General features: G+C 37.4%; 1 protein-coding gene across 1 annotated transcript; it reads right to left on the reverse strand.

Annotated features, from left to right (window-relative positions):
- Positions 1-1,575: 1,575 nt before the first annotated feature.
- Positions 1,576-18,506, reverse strand: LOC120723211 (integrin alpha-M-like). The gene is made up of 30 exons (XM_040014556.1): positions 18,301-18,506; positions 16,108-16,210; positions 13,794-13,897; positions 13,296-13,366; positions 11,134-11,248; positions 10,237-10,364; positions 9,978-10,120; positions 9,459-9,609; positions 8,724-8,874; positions 8,415-8,488; positions 8,128-8,248; positions 7,823-7,962; positions 7,547-7,693; positions 7,245-7,454; positions 7,006-7,139; positions 5,891-6,033; positions 5,632-5,786; positions 5,370-5,495; positions 4,976-5,049; positions 4,080-4,221; positions 3,892-3,990; positions 3,715-3,794; positions 3,546-3,632; positions 3,374-3,443; positions 3,180-3,278; positions 2,997-3,077; positions 2,743-2,853; positions 2,483-2,596; positions 2,293-2,403; positions 1,576-2,111 (listed from the first exon to the last, which is right to left on the reverse strand). The coding sequence occupies exons 1-30, from the start codon at positions 18,335-18,337 to the stop codon at positions 2,019-2,021; spliced, it is 3,414 nt and encodes a 1,137-aa protein (XP_039870490.1). The 5' UTR covers positions 18,338-18,506; the 3' UTR covers positions 1,576-2,018.
- Between the last annotated feature and the right edge of the window lie 369 nt (positions 18,507-18,875).

An 18,875-nucleotide genomic window follows, 5' to 3' on the forward strand; every position in this document is an offset into this window, starting at 1 on the left:
ATAGCTCAGTCATTGGCTGTATCCCAATTCAGGGTCTGCAGCCTTAAAGTACGCAGCCTTAACGGTCCACAAGGGCCGCGTACTCAAAGACCGCTAAGGCCGGAAGTGCGAGGCTTGTGAAATGGGACAGTCTAGCCTCCGTCGCGCTGCCCAAGTTGCCTAGCAACCATGATACTAACAGCTGGAAACGTTTCATACAGCTTTGTTTGACAGAAATGAAGGAGAAAATCTTTTGTTCATTTGTTTTTTTGTTTCTACATGAGCTTTGATCATTCTCTGTAAGATTAAGCTCAGCTATTGAACGGCGTGTATTTTAAAGTAAAGGCTTTAAAACCAAGTTAGTACAAACGTCACTAATGTCACATAACTTTGCCGACATGTGGCCAACAGTAATGTTTTAATGTTCTTCGTTATTAAACATTTGCACATAAGTGACATAATATTCAGTACTTACTTAAAGTTTACTCTTCGGCCCCTCATCCGCCATTTTTTTCGGCAAAATTATCCACACAAACCGCCGCGCTATGCATTCTGGGATATGTTGGGCCACGAAGTCTACACTGCCACAGCCTTAAAATTCAGGGAAATGAAGGACGCATTTGAGGGCCGCATTTCGAGCAGCCTTCGAATTGGGACAGCCTTCGTCGCGTCGCTGTGACGTAATCGGCCTTAAAATGGGGCCTTTAAGGCTGCAGACCCTGAATTGGGATACAGCCATTAGCTCTGTTAGCAGCCCAGTCCATAGTTCAATTTCCTGTGTTACTGTTAGCTCACCCCTTAGCCCACTGTGCAGCTCAGCCATCTCCCCAGTGTTCAGCTTAGTCATTTGTTCCACTACCTGCCTTCTGTTCAGCCAGTGGTCTCTCCCCCTACTGGTCATGCCACGTCAGCTGGGGGGCCCAAGGAGCCCGTCCAGCCACCACCTGAGGCTGCCACGCCGTGGCCTGCAGCACCTACGCCGTCGCCTGGTTCAGCTTCAGCTTCGCCGTCGCCTGGTCCAGCTTCAGCGTCGCCTTGTCCAGCTTCAGCTTCAGCGTCGCCTGGTCCAGCTTCAGCTTCTGCATCAGCCTCGCCTAGTCCTGCAGCTGCCACGCCGCAGACCAAGCCACATTCTGCACCTCGGAATCGCCGGCCACTTTCCGGGCCACCAGCTGGACGTTATCGCCGTCGAGGTCAGCCCCAGAACTGTTTCCCCGTTGCCGCCCGAAAGGTCGGCCCCCAGAACTGTTTCCCCGTTGCCGCCCGCACGGTCGGCCCCCTGAGTTATTGGTGAACTGTACGCCAGTGTTTTTTTGTTTTTTTTGTTCCATTGAATTTGTCCCCCGTGTCCCCGCGAGTTTGCGCTTGGGTCCAATCCCTGCCTGCCACACAGCCGAAACATGACATCTATAGCATTGTTTTGTAAAATGATGGTCCTTTTGCCAATACATAAATTATGCAAGAATATGCTGATGTTATCTTCTTATTAAAAGTGAGATAATAAGTCAAATAAGAATGAAAAAAGGAAGTATAGATGCGTTTACATGCTGCACAGGATAGACACTGATGATTAGTTAAAAATTCACAACACAAAGCTGACAAAACATCTTTTATTGTTGATCAGATTAGAGAGTAAAATTCTTCACCAAAGAAAAAGTCACCCTGAAAAGACACTTCCAACCATAATCCATCACAGGACTTTCACAGACTAAATTTAATCTCATCTAATTTATTTGAGAATGCAAACTTTGTGTCTCCTTTGTCCTCGGGTGTCTAAAGTTTAAGGCATTGATTGACAGTTGTATTTTTCTGCTCGGATGATTTAATTTCAGCAGTTTTCTGCTTCTGAAGGTAGTGGAAGGACACAGCTAGGAGCCTCTATATTAGATAATAGTAAATGAGCAAGCAAAGGAGTGATTTCAAACACAGCAAGCTATCTTTTGTTGAATCAATCAAATGTGGTAGTATGGACATTGCTACACACACTAGGCCTTAAATTTTTCATATAGAGTAAATGTACAACTACAAATGTGATTTTCTTATTCTGCTGTGAGTGCACTTGCATCATTCCCTGGACCATCTTCTGTACTGTCTTTCATCATCTGTTTGTATTTGCTCTTGAAAAACCCAGCCTAGAAGTGCAAGGAAAAAACATAAAAAGGCAGAAATTGTGTGTTACAGTTGCAAACAAAATGAATGAAAATAACTATATGAGTGACTATAAAAACCTTTAACCTTTGTTTAACTGGTCATGATCTCTAAAAATCTTAAAGCTATGTAATGAATTGAAAAAGTGTAAGAAGAGTCTTTCACCTTATACAGGCCAGCAGTGAGTAAAGCCAGAATAGCCAACCCTCCCAGGCATCCTCCAATGATGGCTTTAGTGAAATCTGGCTTAGGGTAAACTTCTACCTCTGCTACAATCTAAGAGATGACGAGACACAATGTGGATGACATTTAAGCTCTTGTACATCTCAAACAAGAGAAAGTAATGCTAAGTCACCTTGCGAACAGGAGGATTGTTGTAAGACCCTGTTGAAAAGTAGATGTATTGTTCTTTGTCATACTCCACAGTGGCTGTACTGGTCAAGAGGAATTTAGCAGATTGAAGTCCAATCTATGGGGAAAAAAATAGACTAGGATGAGGCTGAATTAAAAATATTGTTCAATTTAAGGGAGAAATTGTTATCATATTCAAGTACATAAGACCACCTATAATCCAAATATGTATAAATCATTTATAAAAAACTACCCTTTAATTACCTGCTCTATCCATCCTGAACTGAGGTTGGCAGAGATTTCGTATGTCCTACTCTGCAGTCTTCCCATGAAGGTGTTGCACTTGAACACTCTGCACATGGCTACAGAGCAGTCCTGTGGGTGATTTAAAAAAAATTGAATGAAACAAATCTGTGATTCAGTACAATGTTATGTTTTGAATCTGTACCATGGTTCAGTTTTAACAGGTAGGTAGCGAAAGTGCAGAGGCATACTTATGTCTGTGAAGGCATACTTACCACCACTTTATTCTTTTGTATCTTTGGAACAGAATCTGTGACATTTGGTGCTTCATCATTTCCTCTCTGACAGTCTGCAATCTGAAATACACTTACATTAATGTCAGGGTGATTGATCCTAATTTTAGCAAATTCACCCATCACACAGCTAATTGTGACCCATTTTTGTATCTTTTCTATTACCTGTAGGCTGCTCAAATTCACCCAAATCTCTTTTTCATCAAGCTTCACTGGAACCTTGATCACCACAGTGAAATTAAGCGCTCTGATATCATTTGTTACCTAAAACATGGGGAGAAAAGACAAAGGCAGTCAAGCATTATAATGGTTAGGTCTAATTCACACAATAATATTTATTATATTTTATTATATTTTACCGTGACTGATTGTCGAACCGGTTTCTGCAAATTATTTATCCCAAAAGTAAAATTGCTGTAGCTGAGGGTGCTAGAAAGATTTAAACATTTAAACATTATATAAATAATGTGTAAGACAAAAGAATGTTGACTTGCAAATAATTTCCTTTGTTACAAATACAAACACACGTACTTTTCAAATGTCATGGAAATGCTGTATTTCACAGCAATCTCTTTCATTTCGTAGATTTCACTTGTAGTAGTGTTCTCTTGATTTCCACTGAAAGAGAGAAGTGAAATGGTTGTACTGTATCTGTGGGGTTATTAAACAAGGAGTACCTAAATGACCAAATGAACAGTACCTGGTGGCATTTGCAGTGACAAAGATCTTTCTCGCAAGTCGACTGTTGGTGTCAATCCCATAGGAGACAATGAAGAAAGCCTTAATTGAAATAAAGGAGAGAAATCTTGATTCCCTCACATCTTTTTATTAAACTGTGCAGAAGTGAGAAGAGAAAATTGCATCAAAAAAAACAAACCTCAGTTTTGCTCTTGAAAATTGGCTTGTCAATAGTACAGTCTGTCCTTCCTCGAGATAAACCATCTTCACTGTCCAAGGATTTGCACTCAATTCTTCCCTTTATTAGTAAATAAAATGACTTCTGGATGCACTGGGAGAGCAGCAGATCAGTGATGAACTGATAAAGACTTGATCCTGATGCCTTACCTGCTGAATGGTGAACTTCCTGTAGGAGAGTCCAGCTGGGTATGTGAGAATAACGCGACTGTTGTAGGAGTTTTCTCCTCTGTTCTCCACTGTGACTGTGACATTCAAAAGCTCATCAATGCCCACTTTAACCTCTGAGGATCTGACAGAGGACAAGAATAAAGGAAGAGGAAAACAGATTGCACTGTGTTGGTGAACTTTGCATAAGCTAAATATAGCACGTATTTGTGTTGAATTCTAACATACTATGTTAGAATTCAAAATATGTAGTATGTAACATATATGCTGTGCTTCAATGCTGATGCTGTTTTATTATGTTTTGTGTATTGGTCAAATCTTTGAGCCCTTTTAATGTATGACACTTATGTATGTGTTGTATGTGAAAGGCCATATTTGCTGGTTTTTCGTATCTTTTTGAAATATGAATGACTTTTGTATTTTGTTTTATTAAGAACCTGAGGGCCTGAAGTGGAGGTGTCTGGGTGCCTTTGGTGGGGGCATTTGCGCTGTGTTTTTTTATGCAACCCTGGTTTAACCTGCAGATTAGTGTGAAGGTGTGTAGAGAAGAGATATGTGTGAATTGGCAATTTTTTGATACTCTTTTCATCTAGGAGCCCATTTGCCCACTGGTGAGCTGATATGCTGTTGATTAATTTTGTGCAAGTGGATTGATGGCTCTTTTGTTTCGTGTTTCTTTAATAATTGTCAAAAAAACAGCTTCTTGAGTATTTGCCTCTGTGTAAAGAATAAGGGACCATGATGCTTTCTTGGTGAATTGTAAAGTTCTCGACAAAATATATAATATAATATAATATAATATAATATAATATAATATAATATAATATAATATAATATAATATAATATAATATAATATAATATAATATAACATAATAACCTGGTGAAGTTGAAGTCCAGTTTTAGGTCATCAACACATTTGTTGTCAGTGCCACAGTTGATCTCAAACCCTAACTATGGAACACAGCATGATGTGAAAAGTATGTATATTACACATTATTTACATAATAAATGAAACATCGATGAATCCAACGAATAATCTGTTTGTTCTGCCATCTAACTGTACTTTTACATTTTTGTTAATCTGAACAAATTGAATATTCTTGATACGCTTTTGGAAAACAGCAAAGTCCTTTTCACACCCAAGAATTCTTCGGTAGAAGTAGTGTTAGTCAATTTTATGGCAACAAAAAGTTAATTCAGAAAAATAAGGTCAAAACTAATGCTGTGTTCTTCAGTTCATGTCCAGCTAGTACATTTTTAAAGGTATTTACAGGATAAATTATTGTTGTTTGAGCCTGCTGAGCAAGGCTTGGTCTGAGATTTGTGTTGGAAGGAAAACCGTCAAATGTGAATTTGAGCTCATTGGAAAGTTGATTGAGAGCATCGTCTGGGCAGGCCTGCAAAAAGACAGCAGTGTTAGATTTAGGTTCCGTGTTGGAAGACTCTTAAAAGGAAAATGGAAAACAAAATCTGCTGTTCACCAAATTGAACTTGATTATTGGTTATATTAGTTTTTCTCTGATGTTGTTTTACCTCAATAAAGAAGTTTACAGTTGAACAGTTTGGTGTACTTAAGTCAACAATGACCGATCGAGACTCCTCTCGTTGTTTCCCACTGATGTAAGCTCGGTTGTTTGGAGGTTTGCGAGTGGCATCCAGTGTAAAAGTATAATTAATTCTAGCTTGAGCTGGAATAAATCAGTTTAAAATGTTACAAATGTACATACACTAAAAAATGAAAATGGATGGGCAGTGCCATTTTGATTTTGAAAAAGTGAGGAGAATAAAGAACCTCGATCAACTGTAGACACTCTGCTCATGGTAAAGCAGACTGTAGCTGTGTTCTGCAGTGGTTTTGAGCAGCTTACATTCTGAGTAGGGATTTGGTTTGGGCTGAATGACACCTCGACTTCAACCATTACAATAGGTCTTGATCTGGAAACAAGGAAAAACACATATGAACAACATTTGGTTTTTCAATTAGCACAGCAGCTTTCTGGGTAATGTAGTTATTTCCATTTCTGCTTGGAAATCATTTTTTAGAACAACAAGGCTACTGTTATAAATTACGCATTTTATTTTGAGACTTGAGTCTCAAAATAAAACCCACAGAAGCTGTTTTTCCAGGTGCTTAACCAACCACATTTATTCCACCTTTAGTCACCAGAGCACCTCTCATTATGCAACCCAATATGATGGCAAAACGTGTAATAGACACCAGACCACCATTTTTATTTCACGCTTCTGCAAAACATGAAGTGGACACGCATGCAGTTGCATTTCTGCATGCAAAAGTTGTATTACCAGCACAGGGAGATAACATATGTAAAGACAAATCAATAGTGAACACAAAACGTATAAAGAACATTTCAAGGTCCTTAATTGCCAAAAACGTTTAAGCTAGGTGTCTAATATGTATAAACATGTAAATGTGTTAATAATGTCTGCTAAAACGCTTTCCTGTGATAATGTTCACGTCGGATTGAAATAAAATCGCTCCCTCTGCTGTTACGGCAGCTTACTGCAACTTCGCATGCATGTCATGTTTTGCCATTTTCCTGGGTTCCATCATGTCGCAACGAAAAAAATTTTTATCTCATGATCAGAAAGGCTTTTGACATGATAAACTTTAAGTCATATAACGTGACTTCTGGGAGAAAAAAATAGATGCCTGTTTTATCCTGCATATGTATTCCATTAAAGATTAAAAATTACTTTTCATGAATCACTTTATCATTGATGATGATTTATGATTCATTATTATATTATATAAAACCAATGCACAGGTCTTCAAATTGACCTAAACGTTTGACAGTTGGCGCATTCATTTGACATTGACAAAGTTGGTAGACATACCACAGACAATAATAACACATGACTGGAGTATCTATCTGGACTGTGACTTACCTCAGTAAGACAACCGTGCCCTTTGAACCCACCGCTAAGTCAGGTAGTTTATCACCACTCTGGTCAAAAGACGACTGACTGATTGTCACTCCAAAGAACTTCAGTCCTGACTGGACCTCAGAGCCAGTAATTCTCTGTGTACGTGAAATATTTTAATTAATCAAACTTCATTGTATAGATATGGGCCTTAAATGATAACTGTGTTAATATATCCTCGTGAGTTCTTTGATGCTGTGCACCTGTGAGTAAGTAGGACTGATTCGTCCTCCTTCACTGTGGAATATGTAGATGCTGCCTTCACCATCATTCTCCAAAGGTGCTCCAACTGCCAAATCCCTGAATCCATCTGAGTTTAGATCAGGCAGCACAGCAAGAGAAGAGCCGAACCTTCCTTTGACAGCTACATGTCCTCTTAGTACTAACGGATCATCAAAATTACACTCCACAAACTGAAAGGAGGAGAGTGAATATTTTATGGTTATTAAGAAAGTTGAAAAATAAACTGATTCATTTAATTGCAGTACATAAAATTGTGATTTACCAAACCAGTTAGTCTGCAAACATAAACTCTTCCCTCTCTATCAGGCTCCATGTACATTGGGGCTGATATGAAGATTAGATCAGTGATGTCATCATTATTTATGTCCATGGCACACACCTCTGCCCCGAAATATTCACCAGTCTGATACTGTGTAAGTAACAAATTCGTAATGAAAGGATTCATGTTTAGGGGAAAAAAACAACAGCTTTTATTTAAGAAAAAAATTCATATATAGTTTACAATTCCATTCAGATCTGTCTTGCTGTAAATTCATACCTGTGATGAAAAGGGCTCGATCTTTTGGTTTTCAAAGCTTTGTCTGTTAACAGCGACCACAACTCCTCTGTGTTTGTATCTTGGAGCACCAACAATTGTTAGTGAGCCACTTCGGGTTTTAGCAGTTGCCATGGAGTAACCTAGAGGTTAGGTATTCAAAAAGGGGAAGATTCCTTATTCCTTCTTTTAAAATGTGTCCATTTTGCAAACACATTAGTGTGTTTGGGTGAAAGAATTACAGCAGAGCTGTGTAATACATGGTTACATGTGTATGAGTTAGATTGTTAAAGCTGTAATATTCTTACCAAGATAACTGTCAGGCTCCAAAGACACATCCTCATATGTTTTCACCTTCTGGCCTCCTGTTGTGTATTGCACGTAGCCTCCCTTCCACTGGTTTGCACCAACAATAGACATCTGAATTCCCTACAGTGCAGACAGGAAATACATTTTATACACAATTTATTTTTCATTTCAAACCTGGAGTATGTTTAACTGGATAACTGTCTGCTTGCTTTCTGGTTATTATAAATGTGTGAATCTCTCTTTCTATGACTAGACTGTCTGGTGAGTTTCAGGTAGTTTTAATTACCTCAGGCACATAAACTGTACTAAATCCCTCTTGAGACATTTCCATTTTCAGTGACTCTCCACTGGTTTGAGATCCTGTAACAGAAAAATAAATGAGAAGGTAAAAGACACACTACAACAAATTTCACTTTAAAATAATTTTTTTTTTTTTTAATTATTCTAAGTTAAGTAGTAGCTCCAAATTATTTTTTTCTCTTGATTACAAAAGAGAGATTGAAATGAGATTGATTGTTAAAAACTAAATAAAAAGTAATACCATGTATGTCATTTTAATTGTAAAAAAGCTATTACAATACATTTATCTTTGTACCTTCAATGGAGAAGATTTTGTCCTGCAGACTCTGTCTTATTAATTCAAGTGCGTTGAAGTTCTGCACTTGAAACACATATTTGACTGAGGGAGAAGATGCAATGGTGTCCAGTTCTTGTTTTGCTGCACTGTAAGTAAATGCACTCCCCACCTGGTGTTATAAAATATATGTTTGAGTTGTTATACTATGCAACAGGATTTGCTCAGTACAGATTATGGTCCATAACTTTACGGACTTTCACCCAGTTTATAGACAGGTATCGTGCACTCACTGAATATGACCCACATTCATGATAACAGTTACGTAATTCTGCAAAATATTTTTCACATAAATTTGATTATGAACAGTTTATGTTCCCATCAAAAAATTCTGCCTTTTCATTAATTTAAGAAATTCTATTTTAAGTTTATGTGGTCAGTGAAATGGGCTTTGATTTCATTGCGTTAGTCTTAGCCTTCAGGTGTTTTTTGCATCCCATTGTCACAGATATAAATAAACAAACAACTACCAGTGTAGGCCTTCTTTACAAACATTTATGAAAGAATGGGTTGTTCTAAAGAGCTCACTGAATTTGAGTGTGGTACTGTCAATTTGTGAAATTTCTTCCCTCCTGTGTACTCCATCATCTACTGTTATAGTTGTGCATATAGTGTTATATCTTGTGAGTTTTGTCTGATAGTTGGCTGAAACACATTGTGAGTAATAAAAATAATAATAATAATGGAAGTACTTACCCCAATAGCAAATCGAATAATGTTTTTACTCTCTGCCAGCTGTGCTGCACCTCCCAGATCAGAACGATCTTGGGATTGTCCATCAGTAATTACTATCAAGACCTTCTTTACATTTGGTCTGGAACCTGTCTGTGGTGTGAAAACATTGTTCCTGCCAAGTGAAAAAAAAAAATCTATTTTTAACACAAAACAACTTTTCAAAGTGCATCTTATGGTCATGACTAAATTGCATGAGTTATTATTATCTCGATATGCATCATTTTTGTATTATCTTTTAGTATTGCAGATATTTTTGCACTTTGCAAATCCAGCTAATGCAAGTATTTGAATTTAGCCTTGGTTATGCTCATCTCATCAAATCTGTGGGAAATAATTCTTCAAAACCCAAGTCTGTCTTTTTACAGGCTTTCAAACACACAGTACTTAGTGTGGTGAGATGCACCAGAAAAAATAATCTGGACAGGAAGTCTAGACAATAAGTTCACTGTAGTACTTTAGTAATATTATTGCATCACTGACACAACATGTCTGATGGCCTTAGCTGTGTAAGTCCATGCCCTCAGCTGACTAATTCCATCTATGTCATTCCATGGTCCAGATGAGGTAAATTTCTTAAAATAAAAATGAATTAGAGGGTCCGTGGAGAACTGGGAAACAGAAAACTGCAAAAAAAAGAAAAGAAAAAGAGATTGTCATGCTTTATGAAAATAAATAGAAATAAAGATAAAACAATTTTATGTGCCATGATTTAAATTACAGAGGGACTGCAGGGCCTTACCTGTGCATCATTTGAGAGAAATGACTGAATTAGCGCTTTCACAAATGTCTTCATTGTTTGAAAGTCTGTATTAGATATGCTGCCTGAACCATCCAACAGAAAAGCAATGTCTACTTGCGGCGGGCATGCTATCAAAGAGATTAATTTCAAAATGAATTTAATGTCAAAGGGTTAAAGTTAACAGTACCACACAGTACCACATGCTGAAATAAACTTCTCATTAATGGCCCTTTGAGTTCATTTACGTAGTAAATACTAAATGTAATCTGATTTGACAGACAAAACATTAAGAATAAAAGATTAAATTAGTTTGATCTAAAACTAATTTTAGAGGTTCATGTAACAAGAATCTACCTCGAGCCACAATCAGCACACTAAAAGAGAGACTGTGTCCTAACTAGGATAGGGGTTTGTGTCAGTGTGTGGGATTTTAGCCTAAGGTTAAAACTTACTTACCAATAGGAGTAAATTAACAACTTAAAACAATTTTATTGTTTGTTTGTTTTTTTTAAGTGACAACTTCCTATTGGTTATTTTGTGGTATGGCAGTTTTGGATGCATCTATCCATCCAAGCTTAGATCTTGAGGTTTGGTCTCATCTGTAATCTTAGACCACCAAATCATACAAGTCATACACAAAACCTGGCATCAATCCCTTTTTTTTTTAATTTACTCCACTTCTGTTTTGACTAAACCTTATTTTTTGCTGACATGTATAAACAGAAGTCTCAATATAGTTTCAGTTGATCTGAGATTTAGAGATTGTACAAGCACCAAAATAAGTCATTAGAACTCTACGTTCAAGTATAAAATCCAAAAGCTTTTTTTTTTTAATTAGTGAGGCCCCAGGACTCTAAGCATTATGGGTATATCATCACAAATTTTATTTACTGTTACCTTGAAGAGAAGAAGGTATGGGTAGTCCAAATATATTAGAACGGTCCATGTGGAAGCACACACCGTTGTACATGGTGATACTTTTGCAGTCCTTTGGGATGGTTGGACCACACACCTGAGAGAAGACAGTGTCAATTTTCCATTAATACAGTAGGCTGATTACTTCCCTATCCTTCATACAATGATTACTTTGATATAACATCAAACATACCTGAAATTAATCTGAAATTTGCTTCTTCTTTTTTTTGACAACTTTAACATATTTAAAGAAGCCACACTAAATTCTACCATGAAACATTTCCAAGCTAGAAGTCCTTAAAGTATTGGAGTTGGTTCAAAATTTAAGCAATTTATAATTCTTACATCTTTTTAAATAACTTTTTTCAGCCTTTTTCAGTCTTCCAAACTTCTTGTTTATGTATGTGATATATCCGCATTAACATTTCAGGACTGAAAAAATACATTTAGTTTTTCACAGAGCTTGAATATGTTAAACAAGTGAACTAAAATAAGCAGACCCAGTCCTATACACCTGTCCTATGTCTTAAGTGTTTCTAAGTGTTTTTCAGTAAACAAGGTAAAATTTTGAATGGCTTCATTAAATATGCCAAATGTATTGTACCCAAAACATCAGCTGATTTTATGGGGTGTTGGTGGAAGGCACACTAAGGCTATGTTCACACTGCAGGCGAAAGCGCATTGACCCCATATCCGATCATGGTATGACAGTGTGAACGGCACAAATCCGATATTTTCAAATCTGATCTGGGTCACTTTCGTATGTGGTACTGAATCTGATAAATATCCAATGTTTTAGAAAGCGACTGCTGTTTGAATGGTCAAGTTGCATTAAATCCGTCTTTTACGCCACTGACACAAGACAGACGCCAATTATCAGCTCCGGAGAAGACATCGCAAACACTTCCTGGCCATCCAGCAGTGAAACCTGTGTCAGTGAAACTGTTGGGAAGACAACGTTGGAGAAACGTGAACATGTTATTTAGAACTGTATAATCTGCAGATTCTGACAGAAATCTGCAACTATCCTTTGAAGCAAACAGCAATAAGGATCATTATTAGGTTATTTACATATTTACATTTACATTATGTAAATAACAAAATAACTTAAAGCAAAAATTGGGAAACGTAAAGTCCGAAGTCTTTATATTAACCCTCTCGAGGCAGGCGTTGCCGATTTGCAACAGTTAAAAACTAACAACCTGATTACCCCACATACATATTTTATGAGTTTTTTTTACTCAGAAGTACCACTGCAGGACTTGGTTGTGCATTAGCAACAAAAAACTTAATTTGAGCCTGAGAGGGTTAAGGGCCATCAGTCAAACAATATTGTTTGCTCTGGGTCTAAACAGAGCACGTTGTGTGTGACGTTTTCTTTTGCGCATGCGGGCCGCTTTGAGGGTTCACACTAGAGCGCGTTTGCTGTCGCATTTTATTTGTAGTGTGAACAAGCAGACAAAAAAATCGGAATTGAGCATTAAGACCGGCAGTGTGAACGTAGCCTAAGTTGTCATGGAATGGCCTTCATGCATTTTCTAATTATAACTGTCATGGTCCAGAGTCTGTGAACTCCATGTTTATGTTTAAGTTTATTCTTATTATTCTGTGGTTTTGTTTATTTTGGGTTGTTTTTTATGATTATCCCTAGTGTTTTGTGTCCTTTGTGCTCTCCTGTTCCATGTTTCGTGTTCCTATGTTCTGTCTCCCCAGTCTGTGTTAAGTTTGCATGTTTAGAGTTTTGTTGGTGTGTTTCCTGTTTTATTTTGAAGGTCCGTTTCTCTTGTCAGTGTTTGTAGTTTTGCTTCCCCTTGTCTCGTTATGTCCAATTAATCCCAGCTGTGTCTCCCATTCCCTGATTGTCCTGTGTGTATTTAAACCCTGTGTTTTCTTGTGTGCGCGTTGCTGGCTCATCTGTGTATTTCCCTGAGTCTCCCTACATCTCTGTTTCTGGTTTGTTTCAGTTAGTTTTCCCAGTTTAGGTTTTGCTTAGCTTCCATGCTCACCTTTGCCGTATCTATTTGTATCACCCTGTATCACTCTTGGGTCCTAATTCTCCACCTCCACATGTCTGCCACAGTGGACGTGACAATAACAAGAGATTTTGACAATGTACTGGTAATGTCTGCAGTTCACCAACTCACCACAGTGTTTTGTGTTGTGGGATCACTTTTCATTGTCAGACCAAGCGACATGTTGACTGCAAAATCTGGTGCTGTATTAAAAACAAGCAATATTTTTTTAAATACTCATAAAAGGCAATTGAAAGGAAGAAAATAAGACTTAAATCAATGACTCCAAAGCAGCATGACTGAAATACTTCCCATTGGAACTTCTCTCAACTGCAAACCAGGATGTAAACCAGGCCGCTTTAATATCATATAATTTAGTTTCACTTAAAGAATTATCTTAATATTAACATTACTAATGCCATTGACTTTTTCTTTGCTTATTTTAGCAAGATATTTCTAGTTTTAAAGGCTCAGTGTTACAAACTAAGATATTTACTTTGAAAAATCTAATTATGATTTGATTTACACATGTTTCTGTGCAGCTCACGATAATTTATTTGATGGCAAAACACTTGCTGTTAGAGTTCCATCACATCTTGTCAATACATTCAATAATGAATGATTACTTACCTTCAAACGGGATATTTTGGCAGTTTCGGGGAGAGGTGGTGCAGCTATAAATTTTCCCCCTTCGATTTTGTGAATATTGTTCTACTGGGGCACTGACGAGCACACTAAAGAAATAAATCCAGTCAATGACGTAAGTCCAGACAGTGAATTGTAGGTAAATAACAATAATCTCTATGAACAGTTCCAGTCTGGTTTTTGCCCTTGCAATAGCAGAGAAACAGCCATTATAAAAATAATCAACGATCTGCTTATGGCAGCTGACTCCTGTTTACTCTTCATTCCTGACTCAAAAATCCATCAATAAGCTTCAACGTGTCCAGAATTCTGCTGCCCGTATTAACACTAGGATTCCCTCTATTCACCACATCACCCCTGTCATGAAGCAGCTTCATTGGCTTCTGGTCAAACATCGCATCAATTTTAAAATACTTCTGTATACATTCAAGACTATTCATCTTCTCTCCCCTCCAAATCTCTCTGATTTGGTTCAGATCACCATTCCATCTCGGTGCCTCAGATCCTCTTCTCTCTCTCTCTCTGTTCCTTCCCAGTGTCTGCCTTACCACTACATATTTCAAATACAATGAGGGTTTCTACAGACAAAAACATGGCTGTGCCATGGGCTCCCCGGTGTCACCCATTGTAGCCAACCTTTACATGGAGGCATTGGAAAGAAAGGCTCTTGGATCTTTTAAAAAGGAGAGTACCCAGCCACTGGTACAGATATGTAGACGACACCTGGGTCAAAATCAAAACACAAGTAGTGGAATCCTTCACTGCTCACATCAACGCTGTGGATAAATAGATCAAGTTCACCAGGGAAGACACAAAGGACAATTGTTTGCATTTCCTGGACTGTGCCGTGCACATTGAAGAGAATGGAAACCTCAACATCGAAGTTTACCGGAAGCCCACACACACGGACCAGTACCTCCTCTTTGACTCCCACCACCCTCTAGAACACAACCTTGGAGTAATTAGGACCCTACACCACCGGGCAGAACATGTTCCCTTGAAGGGAAAATGAAGGAACGCACACATGTAAAGGAAGCTCTTAAAACATGCGGTTATCCTATTTGGGCTTTCATCAAGTCAGCAAAGATGCACAGAAAAGAAGATCAGACACCAGCGAGGGAGGATAAGAAAGACAGACGCAACAACATTGTCATTCCCTATATACCCGGTGTATCAGAAAAACTCAGGAGAGTTTTCTCCAAGCACGACATTGCAATTTACTTCAGACCTAGCAACACACAGAAACTGGTTCATCCCAAGACAAAACTCCTAAACACAAACTCAACAATGTAGTGTATGCTGTACAGTGTAGTGAAGAATGCTCAGACCTCTACATTGGAGAGAACAAACAGCCACTTCATAAACGCATGGCACAACATAGGAGAGCCACCTCCACGGGACAAAACCCGGCAGCCCATCTGCATTAAAAGGACAAAGGTCACTCTTTTGAGGATGCCATTTTACACATTTTGGACAGAGAACGCCCACTCACATCCTGGGCCATCTGACCTCAGGAAATCACATGATAGGGTGGGGCTAGGTTTCACAATGAGCTCACCTGAAAACTTGGCTGATTGTGACCTACACCCATTTTCACACCTTGGTTCATGTGATTAGGTAGAGGATCATTAGGGGGTCCATTGTCCCTCTCGGGGGATACTCCCACAGGGCTTAAAATTCAGGACTCTCCACCATTTGACCCAAAACCGGAAGAAGCTTCTCGGATGAGAGGTGAAACGTCTTCAAGCAACTTAAAGAAGTCCAGACGCTTTTCTTTCCAAGCTCCTTAGACTACGATGACCTGGATGACTGAGAACCTTCACTGACATATTCCCACTGTCTTGTCACTATGGAGGGCAGGCCCTTCAGTTGCTATGCTCCTTAACTTTGGAATTCCCTACTTCCTGATATGAGAAATATCATCTCATTTTCTCTTTTTAAGTCTAGACTCAAAACTCACCTGTTCAAAATAGCTTATTCCACATAACTTTTCCACCCTGCTAACTTTTAATCTGTTATGTTTCTCACTATTGTGTATATTCCCTGCTTTTACTACTTTGCTCTTCACAGTGTCCTTGAGTGTTCTGAAAGGCACTTTTGAAATAAAATGTATTATTATTATTATTATTATTATTATTATTATTAAATACACTGTATGTTTTCTGTTAAGAAGTATTGTTTAATTATTACTGTAAGGCATAACAGAGAGGCCAGTTCAAAAAATGCGAAATCTGTAAAATAATCTTAACCACGCAGGTGCAGACCCACATCCAACATAAAAATGCATGTCCTGACTTACTCTGATTGTCTTTGAACCACCTGGTAGCCAAAACCAGCAGCAGAGTTATTCAGGGTCTTCCAAGCCACGGGATCAATATTGAAACAAAGTGCAGCATTTAACACTGTGAAATGTTTTTTTTTTAAAAAGCAGAAGAAAAAAAGAAAAAGGAAGAATGACATCAATAATCTTACTTAAGGTCATCTAATAATGTAATTATAGCCTTCCTCAATGTAATCACATTTAGGAAATTATATGCAGTCTGTTTTATTTTCATACTATGTCTAGACTACCACTATAGCAGAGATGTCAAAGTCACTTCACACTAGGACCACATACAGCTCATAGTACAACTACACACTCCCTGAGATAGCTAAATATAAGAAAAAAGAGTGCAATTTAAAGAGTATGTCTCAGTTTATATATATGATAAAGAAATTTTGCTGTAGTTAATGAAGAACATCTTGTCAGCATGACCCTTTGGGCTTAAATTTTAGATAGTCAATGTGTAAAACAACAAAGTTATATTAGATCATTGCACACTGTCCTGTAATTATACAAGAGAACCTTTTATTAATTCACATAAATAATCCTTTCTTTGTTTTCTTTCACTGGACCCAAAAAAAACAGAGATTTAGAGAAGATACTGAAAAAACAGGAACTTTTCTGTCATTTCATTGTTCATCTATTACTTATTTACTTTGGTGTGGTACAATTCTCTATCTTTATCAGGAGGAAATGCTGTAAAACCTATGAAAATATATTTATAAGTCTTATTAAATTTATGCCCTTTTTCACTTGATCCAAAGCCATCCAGTGGGTCTTATTGGAGTCTTTGCCAGGCATATTTTAGCCCTCTGGCCTTATGTTTGACACCCCTGCGCTACAGTGAATCTGTCATTACCACTACAGTGCTCTAAAGCCAGATATTTTATAAAGCTAAAAAACATATTGAAGATTAAAATTTAAACCAGATTCTATCTTTGCTTCTTATATCTTCCTCCATTTAAAAAATACAGACATTTAAAGCTTTAAAGGATGAAAATCAATGCTTAACTCTACAATTAATTTCAGGATATTCCACTGTATAAAAATAGACAACCTTTTTGTATGCATGTGCTTACTTACAGTGCTAAAAAATAAAATAGAATGGAGAATGCTGCTTGCGTGCACATTCTCCAGTCCTCCCTAACAGTCAGACTCATCAATACGTACCACACCCACATGCAAGTAAAGGAAATGAAGTCTCTGAGGGAAGTAAGTTTGATGTCACAAATGTACATCCCCAAAGAAGAAAATCTAAATCAGTAGCGTGCACTTTAGATAATAAAAACAGTATAGAGGCACGGAAATTGTATTGTTATATGGTTGCCATAAAGTGAAACTCTGATATTGTTGCAATACTACATAGCCCTTGTTCTATATAAGGCTAGACCTGAATTTTTGTGCCAATTATTTTTATGAAACAACTTACATTTCTCACATTTCCTTTTTTTGGGTCATGCTATGAACAATCAATATATTTTTCTGTTCAATAATGAAATCTTAATTTGATAGTTTTGCAAAAACCAAATGTATTTAGACATAGATATTTTATAATACTGACACCCTCTCAAGTTCCTCTTATCACCACTGTCTCTTTAGATTACTGTAATCTTTTGTAATTAAAGATTTTCAGTACATGGAGAGAATAAGTTGGAAGGAAGAATATGGTGTGTCGTGGTCGTAAAAAGTTTCCAGTTTTGTGTCGCCCTGCATAAAACAAGGAGGCATATATAATGACTGCATAAACTACTAAATCATTTGGGTTCATAAATCCAGTTCTACAGGTTTTGTGGGGTTAATAATTAAGAATGTATTACTTCATGAAATTTTCACACTGCATTTCTACGACAGAAAACATCAAAACATTTTAGTTATAAAGTTATTTTTAGAGTCAGAAGTTGGCTGAACTCATGACACATTTCAGCAGGTAGTTTGGTTCACAGAGGATAAAGTGCAAATAAGGAAAGGGCCATCACAAAAATATGTCAAGGTCATATGGTTTCACTTTATATTTTACCATCAATTTATTTGTGGGTTTTTAATACTAAAAGAAATATTTTATAAATAGAAAAATGTGGCTGTGCATACTTACAGTCATTTTTCCACAGGTTGTACTCATTCATAATTAAAGAACTAGAGACAAAATCAGAAGGCACAAACTTGTCTTACCAGATGAAAATAGTGTAACACAAATTATCCAATCCATTGTGTTGCTTCCATGAAAAAAAAAACCAGTCTGTTTGTTTTTTTAATTTGACTGATACAGTAGGTGAGGAATTACTTCTGCTCTGTGTCACAGGAGTTGTTTAATCCAAAATACAACAGTCATAGGATGACTGATGAAAGGTAAGGCAGGTAACGTTTTCATGGGAGGAGCTACAGTATTGACAGCACTGTCTGTTTTATAAGACACACTGCTGTGGTGGTGTTTAATTTTGATCCATTTGTTCAAGTATTTTTTTCTAAGCGAAAAAATTTAAATCAATATAAACTGTTAATGATTAAATAAACTGAATCGCGTTTAGAAGATAAAACGCCTGTGTTCATGAGAAGCTTAGTATCACACTGGAGGGGAAACTGTGGGACAGCAGGTTGAATGAAACACATGCTTTTTGTGAAAGGAGGGAAAATGTTAGGATTGAAAATGTTTGATTTCTTTTTGGATTTCTTTTACTACAATACGTGATTATAATCATTTTCATACACACATTGCAAATATGCTCATGAGATTTGGCACTCAGTCT

This window comes from Simochromis diagramma, unplaced genomic scaffold, assembly GCF_900408965.1.
Source record: "Simochromis diagramma unplaced genomic scaffold, fSimDia1.1 OVJJ01000186.1, whole genome shotgun sequence".
Classification (NCBI taxonomy): Eukaryota; Metazoa; Chordata; class Actinopteri; order Cichliformes; family Cichlidae; genus Simochromis; species Simochromis diagramma.